This window comes from Thamnophis elegans, chromosome Z (assembly GCF_009769535.1).
Source record: "Thamnophis elegans isolate rThaEle1 chromosome Z, rThaEle1.pri, whole genome shotgun sequence".
NCBI lineage: Eukaryota > Metazoa > Chordata > Lepidosauria > Squamata > Colubridae > Thamnophis > Thamnophis elegans.
The window spans coordinates 82,820,478-82,834,939 of record NC_045558.1 but is presented as its reverse complement, the minus strand read 5'-3'; the positions used below and the strand labels follow the sequence as shown (position 1 = coordinate 82,834,939).

The following is a 14,462-nucleotide window of genomic DNA, read 5'->3' as shown; positions in this document are numbered from 1 at the left end:
TGCCACCCCACCTCTCGTCCTGAGGTCTCGGCTGGTGCCAAACCCTCAATTTGCCAAGTCAGAATACTCCTCTTCAATAAGGCCTAGAATGAGGGGAACTTTGTTGTTGACCAACATTCAGCAGGGCATTCAGCAGCAGCAGCAGCAGCAGCAGCAGCAGCAGCAGCAGCTAAATCTCTGGGCTTCCAAGTGAATGTTGTCCAGGCTCTTAACTTGAGCTAAGGAAGACTGAATATGCCATACTTTCCTCTGTCCAGTCTTTCTTATTGACCAGCAAGGAGGAGGACTGACTCATTCAAAACCCTCCACCCAACTCTCATCTGGGTGGAAGGTTACCAACATTCATATAGCTGCATTAGCCATTCTTAGGTTCTCATCATAGGAGCAAAGTCACAGTTCCTTGAGAGACCGCCTTCTGCCAATTACATCCCTGCGACCAATAAGATCACATAGATTAGGCCTCCTCCGTATACCATCGGCCAGCCAGTGTCGGCTGGCAACTACAAGGAGGAGGGCCTTCTCAGTAGTAGCCCCGACCCTTTGGAACGAGCTCCCCGTAGAGATTCGCACCCTCGCCACCGTCCAGGCCTTCCGCACAGCCTTGAAGAACTGGCTCGCCCGTCAGGCCTGGGGACAAGGATAATTCCCCTCCCGAATGATGAATGTATGTTGTTTATTATTTTATTATATGTCTTATCTTAATGTCTGTATCTCCCCTTCCCCTATTTTATGTGAGCCGCCCTGAGTCCCCTCAGGGAAAAGGGCGGCCTACAAATATTAATAAATCTCTAAATCTCTAAATCTCTAAATCTCCTTCTGGTTCTAGTTCTCTTCTTGAATATTATCACCTGTATTCCCTGTCTCTTAGAAATGCCACAATGGCCTTCAGGTCCACCCAGGCTGTTGCCACCACCAATGCTGCTGCTCCTGATCAGCAAGCAAGAGTCTAGGCCTGGAGTGCCACACCCACCTCCGGTTTAGTGAAGGGGGAAAAAGTCATGATATGTCACATGATGGCATGAGTTTGACACCCCTGGTTTAGGCACAGTTCCTTAGCTAGTTTGCCAGTCCTGACTGATGCTGTTGGGTTCTAGATATGGCTCCCTGGGAAGGCCGCTGAGATTTCCACACTCTTTCTTTTTGCTGTCCATCCTCCTTCTGCTACCACCACTGATGCTGCTGACACTCATCCAATGAATGAGGCCTAGGCCTTGCAGCTCATATAGGCCACTTATTAAATTATTACATTAAATTAAATCTATTAAACTAAAAAACATATGGATTTTGATCACCTGAAATTGAATAAGACTATTCATCCATGTAATTGTATTCAATTCCTATTTTTCTACTGCACTTTATTTCTTTTGAATGATTTCTATACTTCATTTGCTATATTCCATGTTGGAAATTACATGCTAAATTGCCAGTAATAATCATAAAATCTTATTTTTCTTCCTGATTAAGAATTCAAAGTCATCTTTTTTGTCCCATATTTTTGAAGAATGTTAATTATGAAGTTAAATTCTCCTACTACATAGAATTGTAGAATTGGATACACACACACACACACACACACACACACACACAAATGTAATATACCTATACACAAGCATACATGCATACACACACACACACACACACACACACACACACTCTCTTTTAAAAAATTCTTGGACTTACATATCCAAACTCTAAAATATAACATTTTACTAGGGATAGTTAGAAGTCCAAGTATCAACGAGATTAAATACAGCATCTAAATGCAATTTTTAGGAAAGAATCTAAATCCACAAATATCTGAAATCTTTGCTTTTTTTTTATCAATAAAGCAGTTCTTAAGGTGACCTCATTTAACAAAAATATTCACATGAAATTCTGTATCACAAGTTGAATTTGGACAAGGATTGGTTAAAAATAATTGCAAGCCATTAAAATGAATATTTTACAAATATTTTCTGTTCCTGATGATTCCATTAAAATACTGCTATTAAATAATTGGCATAAACAAATAACAATTTATACGTGGTCCAATGAAAGACAAAAATTAAATTCAAGATTATACAAGATTTGAAAGAGCAAGATGGACTGGCAGCTCCATTTTTAAAATATTTTTAAAATAGTACTGTCATATCAGTTGCTTAATATGGTTTACAGCAGATTAAAATGATTTCAGTTTGTGAATCTGGGCATAGACTATGCAGAATCCCAATCTTCATCATTTTGGATGTTCTGTATAGTTAGATCTATGCAACCACCCCTCCATATCTACGGAATAGCGGGTTTACCTGCGTACCGTTGCCTAGGAACTGGAGAGAATCTACCTGAGTACCTGAGCACTTCCATAGGGCAGTTCAAACTCATAGATATTTTAATTGGTTCGTCAGTTCGATCGGGCGCACGCGCACTTTCTTTTGTTTTGAAGGCTGCTGCATCAACTCGCGGCGTTAGTTTTGATTTGTCTGCTATGCGGAGTTAGAGTTTGTTATGTATGTATCTAACTATTTGAAAACCACGGCTGCCCTCGGAATGTTATTGACTGAGGAAGATGTTCGAGAGAGAGTTAACCTGAGACGCCAAAATCTCGGTGATCATCCAGCTTTTGGGCGTGGGAAGTTGGAACATGGCTGCGAGAGAAAAAGGCTTTTTTAGTCGCCGTTTTGCCTCGTAGTAGGAAGAGATGGCAAAAGACGGGCAGAGGAAATAGAGAAATTAAATGAAGATGTTCGATTGTATTATTTGCTAGATCACTTCCTAATAGGGGGAAGAATGATCTTTCAGGAAAACGTCCCTTCTTTAGTATTTATCAATTCTTTTAAGAATTAGAAGAATTGGGCTCATTTTAATATGAATCAATTGTCCTGTAAGAGAGCAATATGTATTGTATTTTCGATGGATTGTAGGTGGGGGTGGGAGGATCCAAAGCTACAGGGCAATTCTGTCTAGGAATATTTTAAAATAGATAATAGAAATGCTATATGTGTATTGTGCTTTAAGGTTTCCCATTTAATATCAAAATTATAGCATTATCACACAAAGAATACAATTTATTACTTGTATCACATCTGACATAAGTACTTAAATTGAATAATAGGCATTATGATGTCCTGTTACAATTTTCCATCCTCATGGGTGAATGCTTCCAGGTACAATTCAAGCTTCTAGTTACTATTATAAAGTGAATAGGAATAGAATAACAGAGTTGGAAGGCACCTTGTAGTCCACCTCCAACCCCCTGATCCAGCAGGAGACCCTGTACCATTTCTGACAGATGGATGTCAGATCTGGGCCGAATCGGGAACAACCTACCTCTAAGTGTTCTAGATGTGGTCTTACTAAGGATTTATAGAGTGGTATTAATACATCATGTAATCTTGATTGATTACCTTCCGTGAATGCAATTTAGGATTGCATTAGCTTTTTTGGCTGCCACCACACTCTCCTAGCTCATATTTAATTGACTGTCCACTAAGACTCCAAGATCCCTTCACAGTTGCTGCTATTAAGTCAATCTATATGTGCATGTTTGGTTTTTCTTGTCAAAGTTTAATACTTTACTTTTCTCTACATTGAATTTCATTTTGTTAGATAGGGCCCAGGGTTCTAGTCTGCTAAGATCCATCTGTAACTTGAGCCTATCATCTAGGCAGTTGGCAACTCTTGCCAGTTTATTATCATCTGCAAATTTAATAAGTTCCTGTTCTGTTCCCTCTTCTAAATTATTTATGAAGATATTGAAGAGTACTGGGCCTAAGACGGAACCTTGTGGTACCCCACTGCTTCCTTCCTTCCATGTAGACTTACCATTAAGGACTGTTGAGTATTATTTGTCAGCCAGTTACAAATCCATGTGGTGGTGATGTTATCTACCTACTTTTTCTAGCTTACCAAGAAGTAGGTTATGATCTACTTTGTTGTATGCCTTGCTGAAATCTAAGTATATTATGTCCACAGCATTTTGCTGAGTTACTAATTTAGTCACTTTGTCAAAGAATTAAATAAAATTGGTTTGGCATAATCTGTTTTTAACAAACCCGTGCTGATGTCTAGTTATTACTTTATTTGTTTCTAGATGTTTGCAGATCTGGTTTTTAAAATCTTTTTTAATATCTTCCCAGGTATTGATGTTAGGCTGATTGATCTGTATTTCCTGAGTCTCTTGTTTTCCTTTTTTTTTTTGAAGATGGGAACCACATGAGCCGTTTTCCAATTGTCAGGTACTTCCATGCTCCAGGATTTTTGAAAGATATAGTATAATAGTTCTGAGATGACTTCTGCCAGTTCCTTTAGAACTTTGGGTTAAATCTGTCCTGGTGAGTTATATTCATCAAGATCAGACAGATGTTATCTAACCCCCTTCTTTTTTTTTTGGCTTATTCTAACTTTTATTTCTAGTGTTTTTTTTGCAGTTATATTTTTTGTAGGTAAGGCTATAGTTTTTTTTCTCTTGAAGACTGATGCAGATAATTAGCTAATCAGCTTTGCTTTCTCTGTACTGCCTGTTATTCTCTTGCCATCTTCTCTCTTTAGTGTACAGACTGTTTCCTTTATTTTTTTATTGTTATTTATATGTTAAAAGAAACTTTTAAAAATCATCTTTGACTTTTGTTGCAAGACTTTGTTGATTCTGAGCCTTTGCTTTCCTGACTTCATCTTTGCAGAACTTGGCTATCTGCTGATATTCTGTCTCAGTTAGGTGTCCCTCTTTCATTTTTTGTACTTATCCTGTTTTGTCATTCAGTTTATCAGAGAGATCTTTGTGCAACCATGCTGGTTTCTTCTTCAATTTCTTATTTTTCTTTTTCAGTGGTATTGTGCTGGACTGGCCTTTTATTATCATATTTTTCATTTGGCTAAAAAAACACTAGAGACAAATATATGGTCTTCATTTAAAAAGCAGAAGCAGTTACATAAGATGGGAAATAGCTAGGTTGGTGCATGAGGAAATGAATCTAGAATAAGAGATTACAAACTAAATATCAGTTATGGGTACTATAGTTGTAAAAAAGTTGTATGATTGTGTATATGTGTCTCGTGTATATTTGGATGTGTGAGGATGTCTATGCAAGTAGAAAGCATATAGGTAGTTCTCAATTTGAGACCAGAATATCCATTTCTAAAAAGATAAAGGTAAAGGTTCCTCTCGTACATTTATGCTAGTTGTTCCTGACTAAGAGTCGGTGCTCATCTCTGTTTCAAAGTTGAAGAGCCAGCGCTGTCCGAAGACATCTTCGTGGTCATGTGGCCAGCATGACTAAACACTGAAGGCGCATGGAACACTGTTACCTTCCCACAAAGTGGTCCCTATTTTTCTATTTGCATTTTTACGTGCTTTTGAACTGCTAGGTTGGCAGAAGCTGGAACAAGTAACAGGAGCTCACTCTGTTACACAGCACTTGGGATTTGAACTGCTGACCTTTCTGATTGACAAGCTCAGTGTCTTAGCCACTGAGCCACCACGTCCCTATACCCATTGCTAAACAAGGTGGTTATTTAAATGAGTTGTACCCAATCTTATGACCTTTTTGGTCACAGTTGTTAACCAAATAATTGCAGTTTTAAGTGAATTGTATGGTCATGAAGTGAATTCTGCCATTTACTTTGCTTGTTGGAAGCTGGGTAGGAAGGTTGCCATCACATAACCTCAGCATGCTGCCACCTTTCTAAATATATGCAGGTTGTGAAATGTCTGAATTATGATCAAATAACCATAGGGATGCTGCAATGATTGTAAGTGCAAGCAGTCAGTCACTTTTTTTCAGTGCTATTGAACGGCTAAATGAATGGTTGTAAGTTGAGCATTACCTGTAATGGATTTCTGGGAAGGATAGGCAGAATTTATTATAAAAAAATTAATAGTCATTAAATCACTTTGCAATAGAATCAATAATCTAAGCAAATGATAGGCTTCTCTTCAATAAATATATGCAAACAGAGAGTAGGTAGCCATTTACATGGAATGTTTTAATTTACATTTTTGAAGTTGGAGGCAATGGCCAAAATCATGCCTTACAATTCTTTTGATTGTGAGGTCCTTGGTACTCTTTAAGCTTAGTTACACAACTAGATAATATATAATAAATGCTAAAATGTAGTGGGATTTGTTCTCTGTGCCTATATGCGGTTGTGTGGCTTGCCCTGTTAGTGCTGGAGGGAGTGTTCTCCATGGTTCTTATTAGCCCATTGTTTACGTTACGATTATTTGAGTTAGTAGTTCTTGCCATAAACAGCACACCAATCAAGGAATTATGATGATGTTACATAGTTCAACTCAGAGCTACAAATATTCTCCTCTAATGGTAATTCTTTCTTTTAAAACCCCCCCAACCTGCTGTACATGTCTGATTCCCCACTTCCTTTTTATAAGTATTATCAAAAGTAAGTCATATTAAATTGCCAGCAATGTTTCCATTTCAGCTGATATCCGATCATTGTCTCTTCCTGGAATATATGAAAAGATCACTCATTTAGGAAATTCCTTGAAAAAATTTGTTTATCTGAAATCTCTTGACCTCTCACGCAATGCACTGATTACATTGGAGGTAAAAAGTTTTGGGAGTTTATTATTCATAGCTGAATAATGACTGATATGGATAGTAATATATATAATTTGGAACTGGCTGATAGATTGAAGAATACAATTGAAAACTAGTTAAATCTAATTGCTTTTTCTTGTAACAGATATAGTTGAATAATAATTGATATTGATAGTAATGTATATAATGTGGAGTTGATATGATAACTAACAATTGGGAGATTATACATAAAGAGTATTAACTACAATAATTATCACTATTAAAAAACTAAATAAAATACATACAATCAAATGTTAATCAATACTGGGAAAATGTTATGATATATGATATAATTAAATATTATGGATGTCCAGCTAAAATAGGATATGAGGATTTGATGATAATAGAGGATTTTACAAATAAGTAAATGAAATGTCAGCATGTGTTATGGATTAATTATGTAATGCATAGCTAAGGATGAGGGATGTTTAAATAACCATAGGTAATTAAAACTGGAGGTATAATGATGTTGATATGGTAAATATTCGAGTTGAGATATTTGAATTAATATGAGTTAATGGAAGAGAAGCACCAAAGCATGTTGTAACCAGTTGATATACTTCTTTTTTTTTCTTATGATAGACACCTGTGTTCTGTTTTGTTTTCCTGCCTTGTCTCTTGTCGTTTTTGTCTTTTTTTGTATTATTTTTATTTTTTATTTTTATTTTTATTTTTTATCTGTCCTTTTTCTTTTTTCTTTTTTTTTTCCTCTCCCACTGGTGTGGGCAGGGATTGTTCAAGATTATTACTTTCATCAATATTCCTAAATAATAATTACAGTTAAATGAAAATGGATATATAACAATGCTTTAGTTAATATGAGTTATGTTGATTGACTGTGGAGGAGATGTACCAAAACTTATCTGTAATTGATTGATACATTTTCTACAGATGTAAAGAAAGATGTGTACCTGTTTTAAACTAAAATTAAAAAACATTTATTAAAAAAAAAAGTTTTGGGAGTTTGCATATTTTCCATTGTATATTTGGGGATTTTATTTTTGGATTTATTAAATATATCTGTTTACTACCTAACAATTGAAATGGTCCTGGCATGAAAATATCCTGATATAATAAAGCACATGTATAGAGATTTTCCATATGTGCAGAATAACAAGTACTACTTGTTATTTACTACTTTGTAACAAGTAGTAAAGGGACTATTGAGGCAAATGTTTAAAATGTGGAAAATGAAAGGCATTCCCTATGTGTTAAAGTATTTATTTTAGTTCAGGTGAGCAATTTTCTTCAATGAATAAATGAAGAAATATAACGTTTTTGGACTAATTTGTTTAACATAGTTCTCTTTGTTTAGTTTTGGCACTTGTGTGCAAAATAAATCATATTTTAGAGTATATTTATGCAGAAACATTGAAAATTCAATAGAGTTCACCGACTTTTATGCATAATTGTAAATTGATCTATAATTTAGCAGCCTACACATCTGAAATATCTTGACAAGGGTGAGATACTGAGAAATAATCATTATTTCAGTTCTCATCTGAGATATCCTCTTTACAGAGGCATCCACTATATGTAGATGTAGAAGGTGATAAAGTGCCAAGGGGAGCAAATTGCATGATGTAAATTTCCCCCCTTTTTGCACAGGTATTATAAAACATATGTATGAAAAAGAGAATCTTAGTCTTAGTCATTTTAGTCATTTTACAAGAGTAAGTTCACTGAGTAAGTTTATTCATATTTTAAAACAGGGCCTTAAACATCTCACGTACTTAGAAAAGCTCAATCTCTACTTCAATCACATCTCCTCTTTATCAGAAGTGCTACGACTCCACAATTTAACTGCACTTCAAGTTGTGGATTTCCGACTGAATCCTGTTGTTAAAAATGAATCAGATTATCGCCTTTTTGTTGTACATATGCTTCCTAATCTCAAAAAGTTAGGTAAGTAGGCTTGCACAAATTTTACTGTTGGTCAGATTATGGACTAATTAAACTTGAAATTTTAATAATTTATCTATAGTTTGGATGATTCCAGCACATACAATTTATTTGCTGGTTTCAAGTGATTGCAGGAGATAACTATAGTGACCTCATTTCTTCTTCTGGTGTGTTATATTTGCATGTAATATTGGTAGATGTAAAATATATAATTCTATCTAGTTGTTGGAGAAGATTGCAGTAGAGGAAGAATAGATGTAGGAATGATTTGCCTGATACTCACAATCCACCATAGACATACACCATCTCTTTATGGGATTTTCTTAAATTAAGATGTTTTTCTTGGAAAAAACTAACTTTCAAAGCCACTGTAGAATAGTTGGGGGAATCCATTGTCTGTTTGTTTCAGTATTGGTGTCATATATCTAAAATAAAGCAGAAGAACCAAATATTCTATAGCTTAACAGATTGTTCTTCTAGATGTGTTAATCAAAATGAAATAGGAAATATTGGTTTGAAATGTTGACCTCCAGTAGAATGCTTTGTACCTTTCCTTGTTGGCCAGTGTATACTACAACTATATAGCCCCTTATGGGGGAAAAACTATCATGGAAAATTGTGTGATTTAGTTGAAGGTGTAAATCTTCAATACCTACACAGGGTGCTTTTGTCAGGGGATGGGTTTTACTTATAAGAACTCTGAAGAATGTCTTTGGAAACCAAGTGGCTAGTCATATCCAAAGAGCGTTAAACTAAAACTGGAGGGGGAGGGAGACAAATTTTCAGAAGCTAATTCCTAGTATAAATCGAAAGGGCAATCAACCAATCACAGGTCTGCGACTAAAAAGCTATTTGATTATTTTCATCTAATTTCCATGTATTTTGATGTGCTGAAAACAAAGAAAATATTGAAAAAACTCCTAGATATCATGATTTGCCACAACATGCAAAATTGTCTTCAAATTTATCAATTTTTTAAAATTTTTGGTATTTTCTTTTATATTATGGGTTTTTAACCAAATTTAAAGTCCAAATTACTATTAATTAATTCACATAAGTACATTTAAGATATAAAATGCCAAAAAAACCTTAAAGAGTTTGTCCGAGTTATGTAAAAAAAATATAGCACTGTAAATCTGATAGTCAGCAATATATACATGTTAAGCAAGTTTTAAGTTTGTGCTTCTAATGGTAGAAGGGGTTAATCTTTCCTGAAGAATTCAGTGGGAGGGAGACCCAAGGCAGATAGCAGCATCTCCAGTCAGTGCAGTGGGCATGACCAGCACTGTGACATCTCGTGTACATACGCAGAGCTGCTCTCTCCTGCATGCCACACTTGTGCACGAATCATAATCAGGTTCTTATTTCTAGGCTGTTCACACTTTTTCATTGCAATTTATGTTAGCTTGTCATTCTTCAACCGTTATGGCTCTGCGAAAGTGTATTAATTCGCCAGACAGTTTCTGTTTCATCTGTGGTGAATATACAGTGTTGAAGCAACAGCAGAATATTACAGACTTTGTGAAAAAAGTATATTTTGCATACTTTGGAATAAAAATTGGAGATCAAGATAAAGTTTGGACGCCTCATAAAGTGTGCAAACGGTGTGTTGAGGACCTCCGAAACCGTTTCAAGGGTAAGAAAAAATATTTCTGTTATGGGATCCCTATGGTATGGTGAGAGCAAAAGAACCATAGTGATGACTGTTACTTTTGTTCATGCTATGTGAAAGGGTTTAATTCCAAATGGAAGCATTCCATTTCATACCCCAATCTTCACTCAGCAATTCGTCCCATCCCCCATGGCACAGATATACCAGTACCCAAGCCCGCTGCTCCCTTGGAAGAGATACCTAGCTCTGATGAAGGTGAAGTCATACCTGAACCAGATGATGAATCAAGTTCTGACTTGGAAGATGATACAAGACCAAAATTGTTTTCTCAGGAGGAGATTAATGATTTGGTAAGAGATTGAATCTTCCCAAAGATGCCACTGAGTTACTCAGATCAAGGCTGAAAAGCAGGAATTTATTGTTGCCAGGAGTGTCATCTTCATGGTGCAGACATCGTGAAAGGGAGTTCGTTCCTTACTTCACCCAGGAAGACAAGTTGGTTTATTGCATCGATGTCGAAGGTCTGATGGGTCAATTTAAAATCCAATATGATTCAGAGCAATGGAATCTTTTTATAGATTCTTCAAAAAGAAGTCTCAAAGCAGTTTTACTCCACAATGGTTTTTACGCTTCCATACCTGTAGATCATTCCGTACACTTGAAGGAAACTTACAAGAATTTGGAATTGGTTCTTTGTAAACTTAAATATGAAGACCATGGTTGGCAAGTGTGTGGGGACTTGAAGGTCTTGTGCATGCTGCTCAGGCAACAAGCTGGGTATACCAAATACCCTTGTTTTCTGTGTGTATGAGACAATCGAGACCGACAAAATCACTGGACCAAGAAGAGGCTGCTAACGGTGAAAAAAATGTCCTCCGAGAAACTTTGGTACCTTCCCATAAAGTTCTTCTACCACCTCTCCACATAAAATTGGGATTGATGAAGCAATTCATAAAATCATTTGCAAGAGATGGAGAATGCCTCAAATACTTGGTCATCAAATTTCCATGCCTGTTGGAGGCAAAATTGAAGGAAGGTGGGTTCATTGGACCAGACATTAGAAGGCTTATAGTTGATCAAGAGTTTGTCAATACCATGACGGATCCTCAAAAAGAAGAGTGGATTGCATTTAAAGAAGTCGTACAGAAATTTTTAGGCAATAACAAAGATCCTCACTACAAAAAGATTGTCGGAAGAATGCTGAAAGCATTTCAAGCTTTAGGTTGCCTGATGAGTTTGAAAGTGCATTTCCTCCAGTCCCACCTTGACTACTTTCCTGAAAATTTGGGAGCTGTGAATGAGGAACAAGGTGAACGATTCCACCAAGACATTAAAGAGGAGATACCAGGGAAAATGGAGCATTACAATGATGGCAGACTATTGTTGGATGTTTCAGAGAGACATTCCAGATGCTACTCACAAGCGTAAATGCACCAAGAGGAGCCTCACAAGGAAGAAGAATCGAGTTTAGTGTGTGTAGGTGAGCTCATTTCAGTTCAAAAAAGGATTTTCATGAAAATATTGTAATAAAACTTTAATTTTATAAGTCTATTTCCATTTATTTTGAGGTATTGCCTTATTTAACATAGTTACCTAAATTGTCAGGAAACGTGATGTCCTATGAAAAAATGGAGGTCATTTTCAGATTCAGCACACCAAAAAACATAAAGATTATGTGGAATAACTAAAACAGCTCTCGAAAAAATTTTTTTTGCAGACCTGTGTAATAAGAAAGAAGGGGAACTTAAATATAAAATAGGAGATAGAGGAAGTAAAATAGGGTCACTAAATAGGACTCAAATGCCTATACAATAACACTTTGAGTGTTAGTGTATAGGCATTTGAATCTTTTTTAGTTTCCCTGTATTTGCCTCCTCAATATCCTATTTTAGGAGACGTATGAGGAACAAACCAGATGAACTTGAAGTCCCAGGTACCTGAGGGCAAATATGACATTGTTGCCATTATCGAAATTTGGCAGTTTGAAACCCATGACTACAGCTTGATTACCATAATACAGATAGAAGGATTCAAATTGTTAAAAAATGAAATAAAATAAAAATAATAGAATACGTGGAGTTGCGCAATATATAAAACAATTACACCTCTATAGAAATTCAACAAAACAATGATGAAAACCTTCTTGAATGCATTTGGATTAATATAAAAGGAAAAAGAAATGACATTGCCATTGGTATATGTTACAGATCACCCAACCAATCAGAGAAAATAGATTGATTTTTAGCTAACAAGTTAAAGATATGCAGAAAGCACAGCACAATAGTAATGACATCGGTAACTATCCTGACATCAACTGGGAGACAAATTCTGCACTAGTGGGAGATCAAACAGGTTCCTGAGGAACCTAGGAGACATCTGTGCCTCTCAACAAGTAGAGAAGAGAACTACAGGGTCAGTTATACTGGACTTAATTTTCACCAACTGAAATTAGGGAAGGAGTTGGTTACAGGAACTTTGCCAAGAGTAATCATGTGTTATTGATATTCAACATAATGGAAAGACAAACATGGAAGAACAAAGTCAAACTAGTGACTTGGACCGTAAAAGAGCTGATTTCAACAAACTTAGAGAAAATCTGGAAAAAATTACACAAATAGAAATTCTTAATAGAAAAGCAATCCAAGAAGTTTGGGAAATTCTGAAAAGCGGTTTATAGAAGCCCAATCTAGCACAGTACCAATAAAAAGGAAAAATAAGAGATCCTACAAGAGATGGCTGCATAAATAACTGTGATGAACTGAAAGACAAAAAGGGCAAATATAAAAAGGTCAAAGTTTAATGAATTTATACGCCCAATCCCGAAGGACTCCGGGCGGCTTACATAAAAACAGCTCTAAAAAGAATACTAAGAAAAAAACTTAAAAGGGAAAGCAAGTTAAAAAGACACATCGTGCACTCAATCTTAGTGGGGCTGGACCTCATTCATGAGGTCAACAGCCCCAGACCTGCCAGAATAGCCAGGTCTTAGTAGACTTTCGGAAGGCCGAGAGAGTGGGGAGGGTCCGGATCTCTGGGGGTAGATCGTTCCATAGGGCCGGGGCAGCTACAGAGAAGGACCTCCCCCAAGGAGCCGCTAGATGACATTGTCTAGTCGACGGCACCTGGAGAAGGCCCATCCTGTGTGATCTTATCGGACGCTGGGAGATATGTGGCAGAAGACAGTCTCGTAGATATCCGGGTCCTAAGCCATGCAGGGCTTTAAAGGTGAAAACCAGCACCTTGAAGCGCGTTCAGAGACCGATAGGGAGCCAGTGCACCTCGCGGAGGATGGATGTAACATGGGTGTATCTCGGTACACCCAGTATCGCTTGCGTGGCTGCATCTGGACCAATTGTAGTCTCTGAACACTTTTCAGGGCCCCATGTAGAGCGCGTTACAGTAGTCAAGTCTTGAGGTGATGAGGGCGTGAGTGACCATTTGAAGTGCCTCCCGGTCCAGGTAGGGCCACAACTGGTGCACTAGGCGAACCTGGGCAAAAGCTTCCCTGGTCACAGCTGACAAATGGTGTTCTAGTGTCAGCTGTGGTCCAGGAGGACACCCAAGTTGCAGGCCCTCTCTGAGGGGTGTAAGGTTTCACCCCTCCAGGCTTAAAGATGGAATATCTGGACTATCCTTGGGGGGCAACATCCATAGCCACTCAGTCTTGTCAGGGTTGAGTGCAAGCTTGTTCACTCCCATCCAGACTCTGACAGCTTCCAGGCACTGGCACTTCCACTGCTTCACTGAGTTGGCACGGGGCAGAGAAATACAGCTGGGTATCATCCGCATATTGATGATATTTAATCCCGTGCCGGCGAATGATCTCACCCAGCGGCTTCATGTAGATATTAAATAGGAGGGGGGACAAGACCGAGCCCTGTGGCACCCCATATTTAAGGGGCCTAGGGGTCAGCCTCTGTCCTCCGACCAACACCGACTGTGACCTGCCAGAGAGGTAAGAGGAGAACCACCGTAAAACAGTGCCTCCCACTCCCACCTCTTCCAGCCGTCGCAGAAGGATACCATGGTCGATGGTATCGAAGGCCGCTGAGAGGTCAAGGAGCACCAGGATAGAGGAGTGTCCTCTATCCCTGGCCTGCCAGAGATCATTGGTCAGCGCGACCAAAGCAGTTTCAGTGCTGTAACCAGGCCTGAAACCAGACTGAAAGGGATGTAGATAATCCGTTTCATCCAAGGTTCGCCGGAGTTAGAAGGCCACCACCTTCTCAACAACCTTCCCTAAGAAAGGGAGGTTGGAGACTGGATGATAGTTTTTAAGAACAGCTGGGTCCAGAGAAGGCTTCTTGAGGAGGGGTCTCACCACCGCTTCCTTCAAAGGTTGCGGGAAAAATCCCTCCTGAAGAGAGGTGTTCACG

The 14,462-nt window shown here is 37.8% G+C and overlaps 1 protein-coding gene across 1 annotated transcript in view; it reads left to right on the top strand.

Moving 5' to 3' along the window:
* Positions 1-2,453: 2,453 nt before the first annotated feature.
* The window catches only part of CEP72 (centrosomal protein 72), a 49,531-nt gene continuing 37,522 nt past the window's right edge, over positions 2,454-14,462 (top strand). The window contains exons 1-3 of the mRNA XM_032235894.1: positions 2,454-2,584; positions 6,415-6,539; positions 8,285-8,477. Coding sequence (XP_032091785.1) covers positions 2,485-2,584; positions 6,415-6,539; positions 8,285-8,477 — 418 coding nt within the window. The 5' untranslated portion in view covers positions 2,454-2,484. The remainder of the gene's footprint in view (positions 2,585-6,414; positions 6,540-8,284; positions 8,478-14,462) is intronic.